General features: G+C 32.0%; 1 protein-coding gene across 1 annotated transcript in view; it reads left to right on the forward strand.

The window, feature by feature from the left end:
* The window catches only part of KPNA5 (karyopherin subunit alpha 5), a 42,250-nt gene extending 18,679 nt beyond the window's left edge, over positions 1-23,571 (forward strand). Inside the window, exons 8-14 of the mRNA XM_063097236.1 lie at positions 2,404-2,503; positions 11,790-11,953; positions 13,950-14,028; positions 15,610-15,735; positions 16,422-16,549; positions 19,559-19,737; positions 23,187-23,571. Of these exons, the coding sequence (XP_062953306.1) occupies positions 2,404-2,503; positions 11,790-11,953; positions 13,950-14,028; positions 15,610-15,735; positions 16,422-16,549; positions 19,559-19,737; positions 23,187-23,374 (964 nt within the window). The 3' untranslated portion in view covers positions 23,375-23,571. The remainder of the gene's footprint in view (positions 1-2,403; positions 2,504-11,789; positions 11,954-13,949; positions 14,029-15,609; positions 15,736-16,421; positions 16,550-19,558; positions 19,738-23,186) is intronic.
* Positions 23,572-26,697: the final 3,126 nt, after the last annotated feature.

Genomic DNA, 26,697 nt, shown 5'->3' on the forward strand with positions numbered 1-26,697 from the left:
CTATTTTCTTACTGATCATCTACCTAGATATTCTATCCATTGTTGAAAGCAGCATTTTGAACTGTCAAACTATTATTGTACAATTGTCTATTTCTCTCTTCAATTCTGTTTGCTACACATATTTCGGAGCACTGTTTTTAGGTCATATAAGTTTATAAGTGCTATATCTTCACGATTGATTGACTTTTTATTATTATATAATGTTTTTCTTTGTCTCTTAAAACATTTTTTGGTTTCAAGTCTATTTTGTCTGATATTAGTTTAACCACACTGTCTCTCTGTTGATTACTATTTTGCATGGAAATTTATTTTCCATTCTTTCACTTTCTACCCATTTGTGTCTTTGAATCTATTTTTTTACACTATTTTTTTTATTAAATGTTTAACATGTTATCCTACTAGCCAAACACTACACAAATGGTGTAGGGTGCTTAACTCTATATAAACTGAGACAATAAAAACTCAAGATTCTCTTAGGAGGAAATGATATTCACTATAAAAATAGTGCTGTGTCTGGATAAAGAGTCTTGTTCCACTGCATGGCCAAAAGTAATACTATATATGAAATAGTATTTTCCTTCTTTTTTGTAATTTGCTTCTTTCCCTCAAAATTTTTCTTTCAAAAACTTCTTAGTGAAATATAACATATGTACAGAAAAGTTCACAAGTCATAACTGTGTAGGTTTGATGATTTTTAGAGATTGTAGGTAGAAAATAAGTGAAATTATTAAGTTATATACAGAAGATAGTTCTATAGAGAAAAATAAAAAGGGAAGGGGACTAGAGTGATAGATAAGAGGGAACTGTAGTATGCATAGTGTGGTCAAGAAAGAATTATTCCTAAGTAAGTATAATTTTAGCAAAGATTTAAAGGAAGAGAGGAGGTATAGCTTTGGAGGGAATGGATCTAGAATGCTAGCAATTTCTCTTTTTGGCTGCTGGTTACACAGATGTGTCTTTGAATCTAAAGTGAGTCTCTTGTAGATGGATCATGTGTTTTTTGGTTTGTTTAATGTATTCTGCCAGTTAATACTTTGTAATTTGAACATTTAATCTGTTTATTTAGTGTAACTACTGATAAGGAAAGACTTACTTTTACCGTTTTGTTACTTGTCTTCTGTATGTCATACCTTTTTTTCTCCTTAGTTTCTCTAATGGCCTTCTTTTATATTTAATTGATTTTTGGGGGTAATGGACAGTATTGATTTCCTTCTCATGTCCTTTCTTGTATATTTTTAAAGTTATATTCTTGAGAGTTACTCTAGGGAGTACAATTAACATCTTAAACTTACAACGATCTTGTTTGAATTACTACCAATTTACCTTCAAAAGTAAACAAAAACTTTGCTCCAAGACATCTCTGTTCCACTCTTTTTAAGTTGTTATTGCCACAAATGGCATCATTATACATTGTGTGCTCATTACCATAAATTTATAATTATTATTTTATGCATTTGTCTTTTAATGACATAGTCAAAAGTTTACAGCAACTAAGAGAGCTTTTGACTGTCATCCAGAGTTCTGATAAAATTGATTCTGACAGTGTTTGCAAGTTTTTTATTAGAGTTTCTGGGGAAGGATGGGCCCCCAGAGTTCTCTCTTCCACCATTTTTGCTGCTGTCACTTCAAAACAGGGATTTTTTTAAACCTACATTCTCTATACTTTTAGCTGGCTTGTGAAGATCGTTATGAGGGTAACAAACTCCTGAAATTACATGCCAAAATTTTGTTGTGTGTGCTTTCTTTGTGAAGTAAGATTCATTATGGTCTCAAAGGGCACACAACTCACTAAAAGTTTCAAGGACCACACTACTTTAGAGGATCTATTTAAATATAAATAACTAAAACATAACTTATTGTATTGTGAAAACCTATAAGAAGCACATCCTTAGGAGGCTGAAAAGAAAGTTCTTGTTTCAGACACTTAGTTTCTTAGCAGATATCAGGGTTTATTACAAACCAGATAAAAAATACTAAGACACATAATCTGTTAAAATGAAAAACCTCCCTTGTCAATAGGTGACCTTCATTTAATTTGACCCTGTATTTCCTGCTTCCTGAATTTGTATCATGTATTATTTTTATGATCAAAGCAAAAGTAATCTAGTACTCTTTTTAAAGTATATAGAAATAAGTAAAATTACCATACACCCTTTATTTTCAAAGTGTTTATGATTTCTTTTAAGAATCCATTCAGATCATAGATTCAAACTTTAGAGAATAGAACTGTAATACGTTGACTTTTGCTTTTGAATGTAATGAATTTTAAAGATTTCCTTTTCCTGTTTTACCAGTTTGGAAATCTTATAAAATATATTGAAGAACTTTTATGTTATGATAGAAAATAGCTAACAAGGAAAAATGAATGTAAAGTGACGATCCCTTTTTTCTTTTTCTTGGCAGGTTATTAACAAATTCAAACAGACTCACAACAACCAGAAATGCTGTATGGGCCCTCTCAAATTTATGTAGAGGCAAAAACCCTCCTCCAAACTTTAGTAAGGTATGAGTAAAATACACAATTTAAAGAATCCATATCCATAAACTTTTAAGTTTCTTTGTGATAGATATTTTTGAATTTTAGGGGACTCTATTGTTAGTAATTATTTTCTTAATTGACTAAATAATATTTGCACATATACAAAATTCAAAAGATTTACAGTAAAAAGGAAATTTCTCTTCCACTCTTCCCCCACCCCTTGAATTCCTTTGCCCAGAGGGAACCATTATGACCAGATGTTTCTGTCTTGGAGTTGACTTTAGAAATCTTCTATTCTAGTTCTTTTCATTTACAGGAAATTGAAGCCCCCACAAAAATTAATGTAATTCATCCAGGTTTACTGTTAGTTTGAAAGTGGGAAAAGTCACTAGTCCAGAGTGGTTTGTGCTTTCCCATTGTACCTTTTCTCTCTTAGACTATCTTTTTCCTCATCTACTAATGTTTTGCTGCTTGAAATATATTAGTAAATGTCCACTTTAGTTATATTATCTTACCTCCAAGATGCTGTTAGAAATATAGAATGTGGGTAAATTTTTAAGATGCCATTCTACTTCTTCTGAATTCAGTGTCTAAGTGAATTAAAGGGGAAAAATGACTACAGCACTAAGAGAAGCTCAAAATTTGGTAAAGATCTAGTGATAAAGTTTCTGGGGATAAAAAGTAAATTTTTAATTCAAAAAAAGTGATGCATGATGAATTAGTATGCCTTCTCATTTATTCTTTCACCATTCCAGTCCTAAGAATTTATGATTTAGCCACATTTTGTCTGAACAGCAAGCATGGATTGAAAATCATTGTACCATGGTCCATTTTATCTTTTACCATTCTCCATGACATGTTGTGAGTTTAATCATAGTTCATAAAACTCTTCCTCAACCTTCCATGCCTATTCTGTTCTGTGTTTATTGACAAGTACATATGACTAAGAAGCTGATTTAAAGTATTATAAAATATACTGAAAATAAAATGGGGAACAAAATTACTATTTTAAAAAGAAATTTGGTTTAATAGATTTATATTGTAGAGAAACATTTTTGAATAAGGTGTACTTCACAACCAACTTCCTAAGGAAAAAAGTTGTGCAGTAATGTTACAGCAAGGGACTTACTCAGTTTAAAAGTATTTTGTATGATTTGCAGTTTAATAATAGCAGGGGAAGGAATGAGTATTCGGACCGTGTATAATACAAGGGAAAAAATACTTATGAGGTGCACAAATGCCCTTCAAACGGCCTTTTAAAAAGAAATATGAATATTATATGTTAAAACTGATAATTTGGCAATGATATAGAGGTGAAGGGAAAAGTGTTCATATTTTGTCTGAGGAGATAATAAGGGTCAGTGTGTCTGATGATGGTGAGTTCTTCGCCTGCTGTTTTTATGTTAGACTTGCATATGTAGAATTGTCTTGCTAGTCATAGTCATGCTTTTAGCAGTCACAGTAATTTCTTTATTTTGCCTCTTAGAAACAGTATGTGATACCAGCATTTTAATTAAGTTTTTACTAAGTGAAGATTGGTTTATGCTTTGCTCTTCTCTTTATATTCCTTTCTTTAAAGTACATTCCTTTTGGGAGTTTGGTTTTTTATGTTTTACCGCACTTTTAAAATAGAGAGCATGCATCCATACGTATATATGTTAAGATATTAATTATGTGATAATAGTTGTAAAGATATAATTAGTTTAAAAGGCCCTGTTTGATTTTTCTTTCCTTTTTTCTGCTTAGTAATAGTATTGGATTCTTTTTTTTAAATAACTAATTACATTTTGAGATTTTTTTGTTCTAACTACGTTTCATGATTTGTAAAAGTTCTTTAGCCATAGGCAAATAGTGAAGACTTAAAAAATTTGTAATAACAAAGTGCCTTATTTAAATAATTTATTTTTAAATAAGTTTTTTCATGTAGTTGATACCTTTGAAATTATGTAGCGTATTTTTTCTGAAGAATTTACTTACTTGAAAGATACTACAATTTATAAAGTTTGTAATTTATAAAACTGATAGTCTAAATCACATTTTTCTAAGCATCCTTTTTAAAGTTAATGAAACATTTCATGGAACATAAAGGACTTTGGGAAGTTATGTGGATCTTGAGAATTCATGTAGTAATCTGAATTTCAGACATATATTTATAATACTAGTTAATACACATTATTTGACAGCTGGAAGAAAGAGGATTACTAATTAAGAGGCTATTTGTAATTTTATTTTCTGTCCTACTACTTCTCCTTCCTTCTCCATTATTCTCACTCTCAGCTTATGACATTGCTTCCACTGAGAAAATTTAAGCAATCAGAAGAGAACTTCTGCAGTTTACAATTGCCACGTTTGCCATTGTGTCATCATTCGTACCTACCTCTTATACTTTCTTGTCATTGTTGATTATTTTTTCCACGCTCCTATATAAGGTTAACTCCTCTACTTGTGTACTACATAGCTTTCTCTGTCCTGTTTAGGGTCATCACTCCAGCAATTCCCTTTTCTCTCTTCGACATTATTAATTTTTCTCCCCTCTCCTAAAGCACTCTCATTACTATAAAAATATGCTATTATTTCTCCCATCTGAAATCTTATTTTGGCCTCTGGGAACCCCTATTAGTTTCCCTGTTAGTACCACCTATTTCTTTGTTCCCCTTGGTAGCAAAATTCCTTATTTATCTATTCTTGCATGGTCCACTTCTCTCCTTGCATTCCTTCTTGAATCCACTCCAATCAGGCTTTTTCCTTAGTGATTGCACTGAAACTGCTTTCAACAAGAGCATAAATATTTCTAGATTGTGAAATCCAGGTATCAGTGTTTAGACATCATCTTACATGATCTGCTAAGTCCAAAGGTCATTTCTCAGTCTTCCTGTTAAATCTGATCTATTACCTGCATATGCAACAATTTAATCACTCTCTCTTCCTATATCAACATTTTTCATTTTTTAAAAGAATGTTTTATTTTTTATTGTAACATCGTTGATTGTATGTACCTGTGGAGTACAGAGTTGAATATCAGTACCTATGTGCAATATGTGATGCTCAAATCAGGATAATTAGTATATTCAACATTATATAAATTTGTTTTCAGGCCACTACACTCTCTTGATTTTCCTTCTACTTCAGTGATTGCTCCTTCTTGGTTATATTTATTATTTACTCCTCTTTTACCTCCTAAAGTTGGTGGTTTTGACTTTTTCCTATGTCTATTTTCACTCACTTTCTTGTTGATTTCACCCATTCTGTGACTTTAAATATCATCTGCATGTGAGCAGCTTCCAAATTTCAACGTTTGGCTCAGATCTTTTGAACTCCACACACAATATCTTTATTTAGATATCAAATAGACATCTCAAACTCAACATATCTAAAATATAGCTCCTGTTCTTTTTTCCCCAAACCCACTCTGCCAGCAGCCTTTCCCAGATCAGGTAATGGAATTTCTTTCTTCGACTACTCAGATGAAAAACTTTGTTATTTGTACATACCTTCTTTTATCTCATATTCTACATCCACTTTGTCAGAAAATTTTATTGGCTCTACTTCTGAAATATATGGGTCACTGTAGCTAAATTCGGTAATATTCAAGGATCAAAAAGAATAAAGAAAGGTATTAGTTTTAACACATTGATAAAATATCTGAGTCCATCCTGATACTAAAATTAAAATGGAGAAAGGAAAGCTTGTCTTTACCAAGTAGGATGCCAAATATTACATATAAAAATAGTGTTATTAGAAAAGACAACCATCAAGGTAATAACTGGCTTAGGTGGGAATCACAATGAGTTTTAAAACCGTTAGCTGAATGATTGTTGGGGAGCAGTTTTTTCACATGGTCTGAAAGTATTGCCCTACAGAGTAGTTATTAATTACAAAGAAGGTGGGAGGCAGGTATGTTTATTGTTTAGAATTATAGCAGACACTACCTACCTTAACCAATTATTAAATTTAACATCAATAATAAAGGGAAAACTGACATTATGTGCTTCTAGATGTGATACAACTAAGAGGAACATATCATCACCTATGTAAGACTCCTGTCAGAAATGTGAAACCCAAACCTAACAATGAGCAAACAGTAAGGTAGTCCAAATAGAGAGATGGTCTGCAGAATAAATTGCCTGGACTCTTTAAAACTGTCAGAGTTACGAGGACTACGGATAGGCTGGGGAACTATTCAAGATTAAAATACTAAAAACACTACGCATCTGTTAGAATGGTTAAAATCTAAAAAACTGACAATCCCAAGTGCTGGTAAGATGAAACTGAAACTCTTGAGAATGTAAAATGGTACAGTTACTTTGGTATAAACTGTCTAGCATTCTCACTGTTTAGTATTTACCCAAGAGATAGGAAATAGCATGTCTGTAAAAAGACCTGTATGCAAATATTTATGGCAGCATAATTTAAAATTACCTAAAACTGGAAACAGTCCAAATGTACATTAGTTGATGTGTGGATGAACAAATTATGATGCATTCATGTGATAGAATACAACTCAACAATAAGAAGGAACCGACTACTGATACATGCAGAAACATGGATAATTCTCGGAAGCATTAAGATGAATGATGGAGCCATACATGAATGCTACATCTCGCATGGTTCCATTTACATGATATTTTGTAGAAGATAAAACAATAGGAACAATCAGATCAGTGATTGCCTGAGGAAAGGAAATTGGCTTCAAAGGGGCAGAAGAAAACTTTTGAGGATGATAGACATATTCTCTATTTTGATCAGATGGTGATTTTACAAATGTATATATTTGTCAAAATTCCCAATAGGATTGTTTACCTAAAAAAGTGTAATTTTACAGTTTGTAATTTGTACCTCAATAAACCTGATTTTTTTAAAGAAAAGACACTAACGAGACATAATAAATAAATGAAATATTTAATCCTTTATTAAATACACTAAAAATAAAAAGCAAAGAATTTAGTAAATACACTAAAAAGAAAGTGTGAGCAGTATACTACAAGAGAAAATCACTTATCCATGCAAGAGACATTAAGAGAAAGACAAAAAGAAAAGATCTCCAAAACAACTAGAAAATGGCAGTAGTTAGTCCTTACCTATCATTAATTACCTTAAATGTAAATGTATTACATTCTTCAATTATAAGACATAGATTGGCTGAATAGATAAGAAAACGAGACTCAACTATATAGTATGTCTGTAAGGACACATATAGACTGAAAGTGAAGAGATGGAAAAAGATCTTCCATGCAAATGGAAACTAAAAGAGAGCAGTAATAATTAGATAAAATAGACTTCAAGTGAAAAACTGTAAAAATAGATTTTAAATAAAAGACTATATTTATATAATAATAAAGGGGTCAGTTGAGCAAGAGAATATAACAGTTCTAAATATGTATGAACTCAACATCGGAGCACCTAAATATATAGTGCAAATGTTACCTAGGTATAAAGGGAAAGATAGACTGCAATAAAATAATAGTAGGAGACTTCAAAATGCAGCTTTTAACAATGAACAGGTCATTTTTTTCTCATGCATGATTTTGTAACGTTATGCATTGGTCATGTAGAAAATATCGTTCACTGAATTATACAACTCTCTGAAATACTGATACCTTTCAATGTATAATTAATACTTTTTAAAACTTACGGTATCACCACCAATATTGGGAAACTGTCAAATTTAACAGTGGTAGATGCAAGTTTTCCAAAACCGATTTTGAAATCTCAAAATCTATCATTGGCAACAGATACTATCAGTTATTTTCCTTAAAATGACAGACTCACTTTGTTTATATTTTTTAAAATGTCCTCCAAATTTTTAAGACAGAATAAAGATTAATAGTTTTTTAAAAGTATAAACAGTGTTTTGTGGACAAAAGGGGCTAATTCAATTTGCAGCTAAATCACAAGAGTGCTTTTCCTGGAGATCACCCTAGGACTTCTATGTGCAGAAGTGCTTTATACATATTTCTTATTTCATCTCATAAAATATTCAAAAGACATGAACTCGTGTGTTTAGATTCAATAAAATTAATAATTTTTACTGCTTATTCAAGGTAATTCTTAAAACTGGCTGCCTCTACCCCCTTTTAACTGGAGATGAAGAATACAAAGCTCTGTAGTACATGTTGGTAGTACTCCCTTGATTTGTGCTAAGGTATGAACAGTTTGACCCACCATTCCTTTTGCACCTTTAAGTGCAAATGTCAACAAAATGAAAAAGACCAATGATGCCTTAGTAAATTATGACAAAAATAGTTTTGACATTACACACCCCCTAAAAGGGTTTCAGGAATCCCCCAGTGGTCCATGGACCACATTTTGAGAACCACTGGTCTGTGACACTCTTCCTGTAGATAGCTACTTGACTGATTCTCTCATCTCCTTCAGTGTCTGCTCAAAAGTCAACTTTCCTGTGAGTTTTACCCTGACTACTGTATTTAATAATGTAATTTGTCACTACCCCCAGCCCATGAGTGTTCCTGACCCCCTCATTTTACTCTACTTTTTGTAAATCACCTTTTAACATAGTGTTTGTTTTTCTTATTTCGTATGCATATTAATTTTTAAAGTATTTTTTCTTCCACTAAAATGTAAACTCCTCAGAGGCAGAAATCTTTGCATCTTTTGTTTGTGTATATATTCTAAACTTGTGGAATAGTATAACATTATAGGGCTCAAGACTTATTTGTCAAAGAAGTAAGTTTTCTGGGAGAGATTTTTCTTTATCATTCACTTTTTTTTGAAATTATTATTTTCACAACCATATTTTATATTTTCAATAATTATTTTTTTTATTCTCTGGTTGCATGTCTTTATAAAATTCTGTTCTTCTTTTATGGACCCAGGAAATTATCTTATCTATCTGAAGATAAATATAGTTTTCTTGAAGTTTTCTCTTTTCTGGTATCTCTGTATCTTTGTACTTTTTTGTCTATTCATGGTTTATTGATAGTCTCTTTCCTACTGGAGGCTACTCTTGTTTTTCTGGTGATTCTTGGCTCTTTGGACAAATTTAGGAGGGAGGCACTAAAAAGCCAAGCGGAAGATGGGTGTATGGGTGGGGCTTGTTTATGGACTTTATTGTAGGGTAATTAGGTAGCAAAACCATATTTTCTTTGAGGAACACCAAATTTCAGACTCTTTTCTGAGACCATTGTGTTTTTCAAGAGACAGGTTTTTATTCTTTGCTGAAAGGTGGGTAGTTTGGGTTGGGATGTAGGTAATGCATGTGGCAACTGCAGATTTGGGAACTGGGCATTGGAAGAGGGCCAGAGGTTTTCATCAGTCCATATGTAGACTTTTACTGAATTTCCTTAGTTTTTAATCCAGTGCTTCATTTCTGCCTCTACTGTGCTTGATATCCCAAAGTTGAGTTTCTGTGGTTCACATTTTGTTGTTCAGTTTCTCTTTAAAAAAAAATCTCCAGTCTTTGGTTGCATTGAGAATGCTAGTCACCTACCTAAGTAGTAGAACCCAGAGTCTAACCTGCTTCTTATTTAGATTTTTAATCTTTCCCTCTATTTTAGCACTGCCTCCACTGACATCTGTGATAATTGGCTCCTCTGCTTCCTAAGGCATTTTTGGAATGATGGTGGGAGGATACATTAACTTCCTTCTTATTGGTAGCTCCCTCTCCAGGAAATGAGGTTCCAATTTCCCTCCTCTTCTCGGCAGTTCCAGTTCCTTTATTCACTTTCATCTTCATATATTATAAATGGGTTATAAATGTCTACTGGTCTCCTCAAAGATGGTATTTGTGTAGCTGTTCCTTTTCCTTGTTTCTGAAAAGACAGTGGGGCAGAAATGCTTTTACTTTGTTCTCTTAAAACTAGAAATCTAGGGCTGACCGGTTAGCTCAGTTGGTTAGAGTGCCACCTTGTTAACATCAATGTCACGGGTTCAGTTCTCTCTTCCAGCCAGCCACACACACCAAAAAAAACTAGAAATCTTCATTGTTTTTTAGCTCAGTAAAAAGATATATATCAGCTACACTGATTTTTTTTTTTTAACTCAGATTTTGTATTTGCTTTAACAAACTGATTCACACATTTCTCTGTTTAAGAAAGATGTGGTTGGCAAGGATGGAAGCAGGATTGTTGGGGAAATATCCAGTTTTGCCAATTCTATTTACTAACTTACAGATGGGCATATCTATTTTGTAAGCTAACTGATTTCTTTATGTGGGTCCTAGGGTCATCCTTAAAGGAGGGGGGCCTAGCAGAGATAATAACTACTTTCAGAATATTATAGTTTGTGTACTTACAGTCGTTAAAATAGAGGTAAAGGGAAAGCTTATCTAAAATATTAGAACATGAAAAAGCTGTCACCACTTTTCATTTATTGCGTTTAAGATATAGCTCTTTTTGAGGAGAGAGACTACGGGATATGTTAGGTAGCTGATTTCAGAAAACAGTGTTAAGGAATATAGAATCAATACTGATTATGGGAATAAAATGAGCCAACATTGAGTGCTGACTGTATGCCAGGCACTCTTCTTAGTTCCCATATCCCTTCTTGCCAATTTAATAGTACCGTATTATCCCTGTTTTGCAAATGTACAAATTGGGGTTTAGAGATGTTAGGTAATTTTCCCATGGTCACATAGCTAGTAAGCAGTGTGGAACCTAGGTCTGTCTAACAGGAAGACAGGAAGGATCACAGAATTTATCTAATTCAGCCCCTTTGTTTCACAGATTGGAAACTTATCCACAACTAACTAGTGGTGTGTTAATGCTAGAGGGATTAAAAATCTGTTGTCAAGTGTTCTGTTTTTTTAGTTGAAGATTTAGGGTTTCATTACGTTGAGAAGAAATACAGTTGATTAGCGACTTCCATTTTAAGATCCTTCAGAAATATATTTATTTTTGTATTTTTTATATCTTTGCTCTTCAAGTTATTGTTAGATTTTTTTTCCCCAGTAAAATAGTGTAATGAGTTAAGTGAGACTTGTTTAAGTTAGATCATATTCTGTGATCATTATATTAAACATTTAACTGAAGTACTTAGACTTGACTCAGTTTTGATATTCATTTTGGGGGGTACATATATGATTTAGACATAGACAGGAGAACCCAAATACATATTTCATTTTTAAAAAAACCTTTAAATTATCAAATATCTTATTCAGTATATGATTAACAGGAATCATAATCAGTCATGTTCATCTTTTTGATCATAATTTTAAAACAATAGAATATTTTAATTTCTGTGATATTTTTATTGCAGCAAATTTTTGTATTAAAACGAGTTTCTATGTTTTCCTAAGGAAACTGGGTTTTAGAGAGACAAAAAATATAAATATTGGCTCTTTCTTCCTTTCTAGGTTTCACCTTGCTTAAATGTCCTATCACGATTGTTGTTTAGCAGTGACCCAGATGTGTTAGCAGATGTGTGTTGGGCCCTTTCTTATCTCTCCGATGGACCCAATGATAAAATTCAAGCAGTCATTGATTCTGGAGTCTGTCGAAGATTGGTGGAACTTTTGATGTAACTATAATTTCTGTTTAATAATTGTATGATTGTATATTAAGTTTAGCAATTAAAGAAGTAGTGGCCTCATAAACAGCTCAAGAGTCACTTTCTTCAGGAAAAATTAAAAAGCTATTGACTCCACACTTTGACCTTTAAACTTATATCTTATATCCTGTAGTTATGACTCATTTTGAAAGTGAGTTTCTTTAGTTTTATGTGATCTCTTTAGGAATGAGAGAGACTCAAGAAGTATTTATGGAATGATTGTTATCTGTTAAGCTGTTATGTGAGATATTGTTAATGAAGTATAAAACACGGTTCTTGCTCTCACAGAACCAAATCTAGTTTGTTATTTATTATTATTAGTTTGTATAAAAGTCCATTTAGTGAAAATCATTTAGTGTTTCACTTGTGTTAAAGATAAGTTTCTCTTTGCTGGTCTGTTATAGCTACCTTCTTTAAAAAGAACAGATTTTCTAGAAAGAAGTTAAAACATTTTATGAAAATTTGCTTTAAAAAGATACTATTTCTTCCTCATCCTCTTACCTTCTTTAAAAAATATTTATTATCTTCCTTCCTTTCTTCTTTTGTCAAAAAGCCGTTAAGTAGGCCCACAGGAGGCAGGTGGCATAAAGAAGAGAGGTCTGATAAGGGGTTGGGGCCCCAATGTGAGGACAGCATCAGAAGAGTGTGAGCAGGCAGGCCCAGTGAGGGGATCAGGCCAAATCCTGAGCATGGCACCCACCATACTGAGCAGACAAGACAAGCAGGCTAGAGCGGGGCTTGGAGTCAACACACCATGGTGTAGCAGCCTAGCTGGGTCGGGAGATTGGCCATATGTAGGGAGATTAGGATAATAGAAGCTGGTTTCTTATAATCAGAGAATGGAGATATAAATGTGGAAGAGAATAAAGCCTGTATAATCCTGTGGTATTAGATTAGAACTGGAGATATCAGTGGTGAATTCATGGCTCTCAACATGAAGAGATAGGTGTAGAAATAAATGTGTGTGTCTGTGTGTGTCCTCTTAAAGAGTCTGGGAACACTAACACCCCTATAGTAATAACTGAGCACAGTGGTTTCTAAACACCATTCTCCATTAAAAGGAACCAGGGTTCTTGGAGAAATTATTGATTCCAGGGCTGGACTGAGAAAAAATAAGATCAAGGCAGAAAATAATGAGTGCTCAAAGAATGGAGAAAAGTCAAAAGACACAGAAGCCCACTTGAAGAGGCTCTTACTGTCTAAATCTGGGAATTTGAGCTTCAAAATGAATTATAGTAATATAAGTTATTGAATAAAATAGGAACCTATAAGTCCATATTAAAATAGGTAGATTGACCAATAGATAAGGCATGTAGTTGGAATGATAGCATTAGAAAATCATCATTGGTAACAATACTAAAAATAACTAATACTTCAGACAGTAAGCATCAAGAGATCTAAATCTAGTGGTAAAAGTAGTTTAAGAAATGTGATTTTTACATAGTCTCAAAATAGTCTTCATAAAATATTAATTACAAAGAGGAACAATAATGGTAAAGTAAAAAAAAAAAAAACATTTGACAGGTCTCGTCTAAATTAGTGACCAGACGTTAGCACCACTATAATAGTACAAACTAAACATCATATGCCACCCAATAGGATGTAAAGAAAAGACTAGCATTTGTGATATCCCAGCCAAAAATACATATCCTAGGTCTTAATCATGAGGAAACATTGGATAAACCCAAATAATTGGCTTGTGATCTTGAAAAATGTCAAACTCATAAAAATCAAGGGAAGACTGAGGAATCTTTCTGGATTGAAAGATACTGTAGACCTGACAACTGGGTGCAACATGTGATCCTGGATTAGATTCTTTGTTATAAAGATATTACTGGGATAATTAGTGAAATTTGAATGGTATCTCTGGGTGAAGAATACAGGAGTTTTTTGTACTATTTTTGCAGGTTTTCTGTCCATTTTAAATTCTTACTAATATGTAAGTTCATATTTTTATTATTTTTAGGCACAATGATTATAAAGTTGTATCACCTGCATTAAGAGCAGTTGGTAATATTGTGACTGGTGATGATATTCAAACACAGGTGAGTTCAGACTTTAAGAAGTTTACTGTGTTTCAGACCACTTGATTAGATATTAATCAGGATGTAGTTGTACAGGCATCTGTATGTGACAGTAAGCATATTCTTGATAACAAGTGATCAACCTCAAATACCTCTCTGGAAAAACACTATCCTAGACTTTATCAGTGCAAGGAGGTATAAGACATGGGTTCTGTTCTTGGGATTTGTATTCTACTTAGGGAGAAAATATATATTAAAACAAAGCAGATCACCTAAGGTAGTAAATGTTTGCTGTGAACTGATCAGTCAGTAAATGCTATAAAAGTTTAAAAAAGAGATTAGTGCGGGAAGAAATCTGTGTAGTTTCCATAAAGAAGTTGGAAGTGAAGTTAGATCTTAAAAGTAGAGAAGTACTTAAGTAGATAGAAAAGATTTATGTGATCATTGGTACAGAGACAGACGTGTGAGGTATGTTTAAAAGGCATTAAACTTGACTGGAATAGAAACTGTTAGTGAGAGGGTAATTGATTATAAATAGATTAGAAGTGGGGTTGGAAATGGAGGTTCTTCTATACTGTATTAAAGTCCCAAATTATGAGAATGGGTGGAAAGATGGCAAAGAAACATTTCCAGGACTGGTATTTAAACTATGTGCATGTGTGTGTGTGTGTGTGTGTGTGTGTGTTGTGTGTCTTTTGGAGGATGATGAGATGTCAAAGAAGGTGTGATGATATGATTTGACTTCAGATTTGGGTTACAGTCTTTCTTGAAGATAGAAACTTAAACTCTGTACCACAATAGATTCTCCTTTCTTTACCACCTTAAAGTATATTTTTTATTCTAACCTACGTGTTCTTTCAGTTTTAATCTTATAAAGTTCTATTTAGATACTCACCAAAGTTATTAAACAGTGATCCTTAGTAATTGATAGTTATTCATTTAAAATAGCTCTTTAAATGAAAATGCCTTTCTAAACATACACCATATTTTTCAGCTTAATTTCTAGTGCATTGCTTCATACATTCTTCATCATGTAAATTTAATTTAAATCATTGGGGTATTTTGAATATAGGAACATAATCTTGCCATGGAATAAAGAATGTAAAGGGACAAAACAGAATATACTTCTTTACAAAAGGTAGAATAGTAAAAATTGTAATGAAACACTTATTCTATACATTAAGGTTTCTTAACAGTTATAGAATGAGATGTTTTTAGACTGGTATATAGATATAGATATTTTTTCTCACTAAAAATTTGGCAAAAGTAGAGATTGGATTCTGACCTCCGTCACTAAATCTTTCTTCAAGTTACTTACAACAGCTGAACTCTGAGTGCATTTGTAAACTTAAAGGACACACCTCTGATTTGCATTTTAGTGAACTGAGAACAGAGTACTTCACTGCACTGTCATTAGACAAGTTTTGGTAAAAATAGAAGTATAGAAGACAGCAAGTGCCTAAGTTTTACTTTGAGAGGAATTTCTCTGTTCTTACTTTTGTTTTTCAGGATGGTTTTTGTACTTATAAATAATTTCCTAGTAGATTTTTGTGTAGATTATTTACTATAAAAGTTTTTGTTTCCATTCCTAACATGTTTTAGGTAATTTTGAATTGTTCTGCGTTACCCTGTCTCTTACACTTATTGAGTAGCCCAAAGGAGTCAATTAGAAAAGAAGCCTGCTGGACCGTTTCTAACATCACTGCTGGAAACAGAGCTCAGATTCAGGTATTTACCATTCAGATCTGAGAATAGAACAGGAAGATCTAAGAAGCCAGTTTGGACTAAAGTTAACATTTTATCAGTGATACTTTTTAGTGAGTTACTAAAAAAGATTCTTTTAAAGAAAGATTCTTGAAAAGTATTTTAAAGAACATGGTCATTTCTCCTTTAAGATGACAGCATTTACGTCTGAAATAATTGCATTTACTTGTAGTATTCTAGGGAGAAATAGCAAACACACACACACACACACACACACACGCACACACACGCATATATAAATGCCTAAATGCCTAGCACAGTGCCTGACACATAATGGTTAATCTTTAGAAAGGGATTTTTATTCCTTAGTTTTTAATAAGTTAGGTAGTGATCTTCCTCTCAAAGCATTTAATGATTTATTAGGGTCCTATCAAGCTTCTTGAGTCAGTGATTAGTCGTATGCCTTGTGCTTTGTCATCTTTAAAATTTTTATTCTGCTAATATCTACTCCAGTCTTTAAAAAGCTAATTTCCTTTTAAAAAAAGAAAAGTATATGAAAGTTTGTTGATAGATTAGAAATAAAATATTTCCAAAGGTATTTCCAAAAACCCTGACATTTTAAAGCCATAGAGTTCAAAACTCCTGTACTTGGTAATATTTTAAAAATAGTGTTTGCACTTATTATGCTTTATAATTTTTCCTCCTCTCAGGCTGTTATAGATGCAAATATTTTTCCTGTTTTGATTGAGATTCTTCAGAAAGCAGAGTTTCGCACCAGAAAAGAAGCAGCTTGGGCTATAACTAATGCAACATCAGGAGGCACTCCAGAGCAAATAAGGTGTGATACAGATTTTTAAAAATTGTTTTTAAAAACTTTTTTAAAAATGTAAGTGAGACAAAATTTGAAATAAAACATACTGTTTGTTGGTCAAACTAAAACATTATTTTTAAGTCACTTTGGTAAGCATTTTTAACATGAAATGACAGCATTTGTTGTATGAGTTATTCATTCTCCATGGTTTATTTTTTTCATTTAGCTTATAGTTAACATTATTCTTGAGAGGCTATTTATGAAAAATCCGAGCAGGTATGGTCTATGATAATTTGCCAAATACGCTATTATGGGCATTAAATATTTTTTAGACCATTAAAATAAGTGTAACTTATAAAGATATGGCTAATACATTTGAATATCCACTTATTTAAAATAAAATTGAAGTAGACTTTTGTTTATTTAGTGATGTTCTACTCCTAATAAGTTGTTAGTCTTGCCTGTGGATAGTATTTTACTTTTATTTTTCTATACTAGTTATCTTTTTTTCGTTTTTATGTTAACTTTTTGAATCTAAGGCTTTTATTGTTTGTTTATTTTACTGACTGCATAAGTAGTAGGTACCATGCGCTTTTAAGTCAGCCTGGTTTCAAATTGTACTTCTTTAAAAGTTGTTTGATCTTGACACCTAAGGTTAGCTACTGTTTTCATTACTTGAAATCATCATAGTTTTTATTATTGTATTGTTTCCTAAGTCTTTTTGTCATATACTTTCACTCTTTTTATCTCCTGTAGCAAAGTTTCACTTCATACATCTATAGAAGCCTAACTTTCCTACAGAGAATCTTCTTATTCTGAGGATGTCCACATATAACACAAGACTTTTTAGGTTTCATGAAGTGACTCTTTAGGAAATATTTTCTAATGAGTATTTAATTTATTTTTTAATTTATAAAACTAGAAGTCAAATTTCAATGCTGTTTTATTTACAGATCACTCATGTGATTTTGAAATCTACCTATTGCAAGATCATTATCTTTTATTGCCTTCATTTGTACTATTATTTTGCTCTCGCAGATTCATATCATTTTATATTGGTAACATCACTGTCACTGCTTTTTATTTTCATTCTACCTCTTTGCTTTAATCCATATTTCCACTTTATTTCTGTTATGAATATAAGCAGTAATAAAACATGATCTTTTCTTTGTTCTATCTTATATTTTTTTTAATGCTAATGTTATTTTTATTTGCTTTGGGCTGAAAGTTTGTTCAATTGCAAACAGTTGTATTTTTTCAATTTATTTTCATGATTGTATCTATTTCATACATTATTTCTTAAATTTATTGTTGTGATCAAGTGCCCAAACTGAGATAATTATATTTTAACCATTTTCACCATTTCATTAACTCTGCATTCACGAATATGGGAAGAGGACTTTTTAATCTCAGATTAGGTTCAGCATGCATACCACTAACATTTGTTGACTGCTTACCATTGCCAATTGTTGTGGTAAGTAAATCATTTCAGTTATGAGCATATAAGTGTATCTCAGGTACTTTTGTGTATTTTTTCTCCTTTAACCTCATAACTCTGAGCTAGTTATTCATTCAGCAAGTATTTTGATCTACTGCAGTATAGTATATGGCAGCGAGTGCTCCAGTGAAGGTATATACATTTCTTTAAAGGGACAGAAACTAATTTTTATTAAATGCCTACTGTATTCTCAAAAGAACCTTCTGAGATCGGTGCTATTACTATCCTCATTTGAAGATGGGGAAACTGAGGCACATAGAGCAGTTGCTCAAGATCACACAACTTGAATTGGGACTTGAAGCCATGCAGCCTGGCTTCAAAGCATTTTTTTTTCTTTCTAATTTTTATTTTATCAATATACAGTGTAGTTGATTTTCGTGTCCCTTTACCAATTCCTCCCTCCCCAATCCGTCTCCCGCCTCCTACCCATCAACATCATGTCTGTTTTCTTGTCTTAACAAGTTCAAGGAATTGTGATTGTTGTGTTTTCTTCCCTCCCCCACCCCATTGTTTGTGTATTTATTTATTTATTTTTAGGTCCCACAAATAAGTGAGAACATGTGGTATTTCTCTTTCTGTTACGGACATTTCACTTAATATAATTTTTTCTAAGTCCATCCATGGACTTAGTCCATCACTTGTTGTGAATGATAGTATTTCATTCTTTTTTATAGCAGAGTGGAATTCCATTGTGTAGATATACCACATTTTCTGTATCCACTCATCTGATGATGGACATTTGGGCTGGTTCCAACTCTTGGCTATTGTAAATAGTGCTGCAATAAACATTGGGGTACAGGTATCCCTTCAACATGATGATTTCCATTCCTCTGGGCATATTCCCAGCCAGAGCATATTTTTAACCTTTGTGGTTAATATGGATTTTTTGCCAAGTGAACAATTCAGTTACTTCATTTACATTATAGGGGATGGAAAAGCAGCTAATAACAACTAGAAAGGACAGAGCATTAAGAAATGAGTGGAATTTTTTTATGAACATTATTTATGAAAATTATTCACAAGATGGCCTGTTTTGTTCCTAGAGGCCTGCTGTGCTTTTGAAACATGCATATGTTTTAGCACATCAGCTATGATTGTTTTTGTGAGAAATTTCTTGAGGTTTAATTTAGATATCTCTTCTCCTTCTCCATTTCTGCCTACCCCTATATGACCCTAATGTGTGTATATAAGCCTTGCCTTTAAAATAAAATAACACCTTGAACTCATTATTCTTAGTGCTCATATGCCTTGTAAAAACAGGCCCAAGTACCAATTTGCTTGTGTGTGTATTCTGTGTACTTGCAGTACCATTTATTTCTGATTATATTAAACTAGAGAATAGGGGAATAAAGAAGGTTTTCAGCTTCTTATGTAAGTGAAAATTTAAGTGTTTGTAACTTTTAGTTTGTATAGGAATACTTTTCTTAATTGCTTATGTAACATTTCACTATGAAGAATATTTTCATGTCATTGTTATAAACAGTATTTATTTGTCTTTTTAACTCCATTTTTTTTCTCTCTTTTTAATTACTCTGAAGGTATTTGGTAGCCTTAGGCTGCATTAAACCACTTTGTGATCTTTTGACTGTTATGGACTCCAAAATAGTCCAAGTAGCTTTAAATGGACTTGAAAATATTTTACGTCTTGGAGAACAAGAATCTAAGCAGAATGGAATAGGCATTAATTCATACTGTGCTCTCATTGAAGAAGCATATGGTAAGCAATCAGTTTAAAAATTTATAATTATGGTCACTTCTTAATTATCTTTCAAAGGCATTTCTCTCCTCCATCTCCATAAAATTTTTTGTTGTAAAAGCAATATAATATTTTTAAAATGTTTTAAAATAAGTAACCCATAATTGTATTACCTGAAACCTTTATTTTTATTACTTACTTTTCTTTTTATATTGTGCTTATGCACAAATACTTTACATTGATTTAATTGTAGTGTATGTGTAGTTTTGTGTTTTACTTTTTAACATTCTGGAGGAATTTTACATTTCTATGTAATTTTTATGATTATTTTAGCCACATAATATTATACTGAGTGAATGCTGAGTGTAGTTTTAGCCTTACTGAGTGCAATTATAGCCGTACACGTGTAGTTGCCTTTAGTTTGTGCTGGAGACCAGCTCCGCAGGATTCGTTGGACCTGAATAGGTGGTGTGGCATCAGCGAAAGAAAGAGACGGACCACAAATGTCTAGTGCAAGTGTGGACACCAACCACAAGAATCTGGCTTTATTTATATTTTTTTACTTAACCTTCTATGTAATGATTTATCTTTTAATTAAAAACATTTCTTATATCGTATCCATAGAAAAGAAAGGTTGAAATGTTGGAAACCATCCATGCTTTCACAAGAACAAAAATGTTCCAAACCGCTAATGCTTTTACAAAAACATCTATTCGTACATCAAAAGTTTACCTCAAAAGTTCATTACCTACTGCCAAGAAACTATACAAGAGCAGCATGTTTAATTTCAAAACATCAGACTTTCAGTCTGAATCACAATTCTTAACTTTTTAAACTTACACATAAACTTATATTCTAAACTCCTATTAAGTCTTACTTATACTTATATTTAACAATTTAATGTTTTATGTTTTATATTAATCATTCTAATTCTTAACCAAAATCACAATGTCTATAACATGATTTTTTATAATGAAACGTAACTATAATGTTCTATTATATTTTATGCTACTATTAAAAACAATTACACTTTAATCTAAACAAAATCTATTAATATTGAAACCTTTTTATGTACCTCTACTGTTTTACCTATCCATTTCTATAACAAAATTTTTCTGTTTTCTTGTCAATTGACTCTGGGAACAGTACAAGGAACAAAGTGAAAAATTAAATGACCCTTCTCAGGTACTGCATCATTCCAGTCCCGGAATGATATGTACTTGGTGAGTCAAGTGAAGCAGTGGGAGTGGAGAAGGAACAAAGAAATCTGTAACTGGTTGTGATCAATGTAAACACCACTGCACTTGGACCCACTGTCTCCCTAGGAGATGTGGATTTATAAAAATTTAACACAATAACTTCATTCCACACACACAAAAGTATGATCACAACTATAGAGCCAGTTATTCTAAAATTATGGGTCAATGCACACACCACTAACAGGACAGATCAACAGCAAAATTAAATCAAGCCAACCCATACCGGGAACATACATCAAAAACACCACTAGTACTGACAATGCCTTTTAAATAAACCAATTAATTTTGATATATTATTAACATGTTCTTTGAGAAACTCCAGGGCCCTTGGAATCTCCCAAAGCCATACTAACCCAAAAGGTTAGGCCTTCTAATTCTGGGAAGCCTTGTCAACCAAAGGTGAACAAACAGGAAATTCCATGGAGCCATGCCACACACATGGGACCCCCTTGCAGCCTACTGAACAAGGGGTGTCGCTCCTCAGGCTCTCATGCCGTTCCCTATAGCAGGATGGCTCTCGACAAGTTTGTTTCTGTTTACTGTGTTATATGTGCCAAAATAAGCATCTTTCTGTGTATAAATTTGCTGCTTCTGTTGAATGAATATCTTGGGATAATGTTCTGGAATGCAGTTGCTGAGTCTTAAGCACAAACTTCTTTTTAAGCTTTTGATATATTTTCTCATTTTGCTTTCCAAAGGCCTGTTACTTGACAGTGTCACTAGCATTTTGTGAATCTACTCTACTTGTTTTGTTGATTTTGCTGATTTAGCAGATGGAAAGTTGCTTTTGTGTGCATTTCTTGGTTTATTTCATACAGAGTGGTATGTATTTTCCATGCATTAGTGTAATTACTCATTCTAATTGCATATTTATTGTACTTTGTCCAGTTACCTAATTGACTTTTCTATGTAAAAATTTGAATTAATTTTATTTTATAATTGTTTTTTTGTCTTTCTTTTTTTTTTTTTTTCCTGAAAGCTCTCCTGGAATATAGTTTATTTTGATATGGCTTTTCTCCCAGTCTTTTAATTTTTTTATTTTAATAAAACAAACCATGTTTATTTATATTGAATAAGTGACTCAGTCTAATCTTCTATTTCTTCAAAGTTTACAGATTCATTGCCCCCACAGAGATTTGAAGAAATTTTTTTTTTAATGGCCACATTTTTCTGATTGTATTTTTAAAATTTAACTTAACTCATATGGAATTTATTTTAGGATAAAGCATGAATCTAAACTGATTTTAATTTATTACATTAAATATTCACTTTTCTGCATTAAGTCCTCTTATGTCGTATGGCTGATTCAAGCTTTTATTCATAATTCTTAAAGCTTGGGATATCACTTTGACTTTCTATCAAATTACATAATGTCACCGGTTAAGACATTATATAAATACAGGATATTAATCACTGATTTAAGAGTATTTCCTTACTACAGTCATTATTTTGGCCACAAGTTATACTAGGGCTTGGGATATTCTATGATGGTATGGAGATATGACTACTTTGCTTATTGTTTGTTATTCTACAATAATCCAGTTGAAGTGGTTTGTCTGTAATAAAATGAAAAATATTTTCAGCATTACCAATAGTTATGTGTAGAATTTTTTCTTGTAAGCAGTAAACAGAGTGCTATAGATTCTCCTCATCCTTTCTAATTGATGTTTTTCAGTTTCATTTATAGATTGTACTTTTGGTAAATCACATAGTAGCTATATGTGGTGTTTTGTGAAAAAGAGTCATGGATTTGCAAATAGTATACATTTATGCTATAATGATAACCTCTGGCTCATCGTGGTTTGGTTTGTTCATTTAATTTGTTCTGTTGCTTTCCCTTTTTGTCTTTCGTTATTTAGCATAATTTCTCTGGAAAGGTCCTGTGGAGTTACTTAATCTAAAACTCATTTTTCAATTGAGAAACTAAAGTGCAGAGGAACTGAACTTACTTGGCCAAGATCATCCAGCTAGCAGGGTGGTATCTGTGATCTTCTTACTCCGAGGCCTGTGGTTCTTCTTAATATCACACTGCCCATACTCCCATTTTTGAAGAATAAGGCATAAGTGTTGGCTATTGATATGTACAAAAATTAGACAGAAATAGCAGTCCCATTACCAGTGGAGTGATGGATACTGTCTATTTATATTTTGATTTAAATATATACTGAAACTTTTAGTAACTTGTTTTTATGTATATGCTTTATATAATAGGTCTGGATAAAATTGAGTTTCTGCAAAGCCATGAAAATCAGGAAATTTACCAAAAGGCTTTTGATCTGATTGAACATTACTTTGGTGTAGAAGAAGATGACCCCAGCATTGTACCTCAGGTGGATGAAAACCAACAACAGTTTGTATTTCAGCAGCAGGAAGCACCAATGGAAGGGTTTCAACTTTAACTTGGTGGAAGCAAGAAATGAATGGCTAAAAAGGGTAGCTTTACATATTTCCTTTTTGTTGCCAGTGTCAATGTTTGATGTTTTTTGCATAGAATAGAAAAGAAAGAATTTGATGGACTTTTTAAAAGCAAAACAAAAACAAATGTTTCCATTCAGATGCAATCTTTCATTGTAGTTTGTTCACTTGTTTTTTTTTTTTTTTTTTTTTGATGTGCCTGTATTTATGTCTTTTGTTATTTGGATTTTTGTATCTATTTATGAACAATTATGCAATTATTTAATAACTTAAGCTTGAAATGAAGAACTTTGGTAAAGTATTACATAATGATTCTGAATTTTTTCAAGCATTCTTGGGAACTGCACATTAGCAGTACCGCTATTGATAATTGTATTTTGGCTGTAAGTCAGACATGCCCAGTCTCTACTAAATCTACCTCTACTTTGAAGCAAAAATAAAAACAAAAAAGCTTCAGAAGCATGAAATAAGTGGAAAAGCTAAATTAGAATGTGAAAATATTTATTACCTTAAATTATAAATCACTGTGCTGTAGGTTATACTTTGCAAAAAAAAAAAAAATCGCAACAGAAAACCCGTAAAATTATTTATAAAACATAGAAGAGCTATTGTACTGATAATCAGTTAAAATGTGACAATTGTGAAGAGAGAAGCTGTTCCTCATGTTGAGCACATTAAAAAGATTATTTTACAAAACATTTAAATATTTGTGTTTTTAATGTATAAATGCTATTGTATATTTTGTATTTCAGCCAAATATGCTACCTTTTTTGAAATAGTGTTTTATTATTTTTTCACTCTTTATTTTAAAGAGCATCATAACAGAGATGCCATCATGAATCTAAAGAAGTGCTGCATATCTAAAATAATACTGTAATTATTTCTCTGATTTTTAGAGCAGTAATTGAAAAGTTTCATTCTCCATGTGGTAATGAACTTTCTTGAATGACAAAATTATCCTGAAGAAATCATCTTGTGCATTAAATTTTATTAAATATGTTTAATGTTTGGACACTAAATGATGATATTAATGAAAATTGCTGAGTCTTTAATATGGTTCAAATCTATATTAAGAATTTATTTCTTTTGGTAATACTTAGAGGATTGTACTGCTGCTTGTTATGAACCATGTGTTAGATTACATTTGTATCAGATTGGACAATGTAATGTATGTGTTTTGTGAATTAACAGCAAAAACCTTCAAACTATGAAAGTTTAAAAGAAAGTTTTCAATAGAAAAATTATATATACATTTATTTATAGATTCATATATATTTGTGTCTGTGTTACTTCCACAGTACTATGCTTGGTAGGATTTTCTAAAATACAGTACTATTGAACTCAGTCTTTTAATTTGTAGTTATATTCAGGCTATTTACATTTCCAATTACATACCTAGAGTACTTATTTGAAACGTAGTCTACAACATTTTTAAGATGGGAACTAAAAGCAATTTTGATATGATTCATAGTCTGTTCTGTAAAGAAAGATTTCATTTATGATAGCATTTATAATGTTTCTGCTGGAAGTCAGAGGCATGTTACAAGAGGAAAATGTATACAGGAATACTTTTAAATAGTATGATTTTACTTTGAAAATTGCATATCATGAAACTAAGCTTTTGGCAAGACACTTAAAACCGACAGCTATACAATACAGGTTTAATGGTGTCCATAATGCTGACTGCATCTGCCAATCCTTTTTTATATTGTTAAGTACAGGCTTGTCTCTGTGTCCTTTTTATTGAAGAAGTCACATGGTTGAGTATAAAGTTTTTCCTTTGCATTATGCATATTCGAAAACAGGGTAGTTGTATTAAAGATTACCAAATTGATGATGGATTTACCAGATAAACACTTTTTTGTGGTGCAGATGGTTCTAAGTATCAGGTGACAGGGTATTCTATTCTACTCTTTCTAATCAATTGAACTTGATAATGCAGCATAATTCATAAACTAACCAGCTGTGCCTGCTTTTATTTTGATGACCCCATAGTCACTGTAATAAATCTTAAGCCAGATCTTTCAAACAAAATAGTTCTTTGTAGAAGGAAAAATAATATGTGTGTTTGCACATGTACACACACATAGAATGACCTGTGAAGATAAATTTTTAAATTTTTGCCAGTAAAAGAAATTTAATATCTCTAAGTACAGAATATGGCCATACTTTAATCATTTAAATACAAATTATATTTAATTTCTTGGATATGTTACTTGAGTAATTTGATTAGATTTGAATGCAAAGGGTACACTGTCTAGTAGTTGGGACCAGCTCTTGGCCTGGTGATGAGTTTATTGGATCAAGACTAACAAATACTTTGTTATTAGAATATTTAAAAATATCTCTGCTCTTTTCAAGTGTACTGTTTAAAATGCTCCACAGTGTGTTTTCATTAATTTTTACTGGTCCCTGTAGAAAAAAAATTCTTTTTTTAACTTGCTTTTCTAAGATTTATTATATTTAAATCCAAGAGAAACTGTGCCAAAAAAATTAAGGTAAAATATGTTATAAAGGGGACTGCATGCAACATTAATGCAAATATTAAGAAAATACTTGAAAGAGTTCTTTTCATTAATTAAATTTGGTGTTTTATTTTGTCTGAATTTGAATTTCTACTAGTTAATCTATGCAATTATGCCTACTTGTTTTATGTTTATAAGTACTTGACTCATTGGCCTGGTTTTTTTACTATGAGTTTTATTTTGAAAGTTGTTTTAATTTTTAGTGTCATTTGTTCACTTGCTGGTAGCACCAGAACATGAAAAAAATAAAATAAAATCTGCTGGCACAGAAATAACATATCATTTGCTATCTGTAAAACCTATTTGCAGTTAAAGGTTGATTTATTGGATAAAGGACTAAAAGCAGCATTTATTACCTTTGCCTTTATATTCTTCTCTTAAGAAGGAGCATTATGGAGCAAGTACATATAAAAAAAGTTTTAGCGGATTTTTGTTGCTGTTCTAAATTCAGCAGTCTACTGGCTGCTTAATTGTGAAACTGTGATATTGAATTGTTGTTAACCTTTATTGATTTTAGTTCATAGCATTATTGTTTTATGCAATGTGACATTTTAGGAGCCAATATAATAAGGCTGTAAAAGGGTTTTGTGTCCTTAAATTCTGATTGTGGAGTGAAATGAGGGGAGGATATTCTTACCTAACTAAATAAACCAACATTTGAGCAGTATGCAATATTATGAAATGTTACAGCACTATATTGAAAATAATAAATACTATTTTACACTTGCATTTATATAAATGTGTCTATTTCATTTCTTCTCATTTGTGATTGTATATAGAAA

Source organism: Cynocephalus volans, chromosome 5 (genome assembly GCF_027409185.1).
Source record: "Cynocephalus volans isolate mCynVol1 chromosome 5, mCynVol1.pri, whole genome shotgun sequence".
NCBI classification, from domain to species: domain Eukaryota; kingdom Metazoa; phylum Chordata; class Mammalia; order Dermoptera; family Cynocephalidae; genus Cynocephalus; species Cynocephalus volans.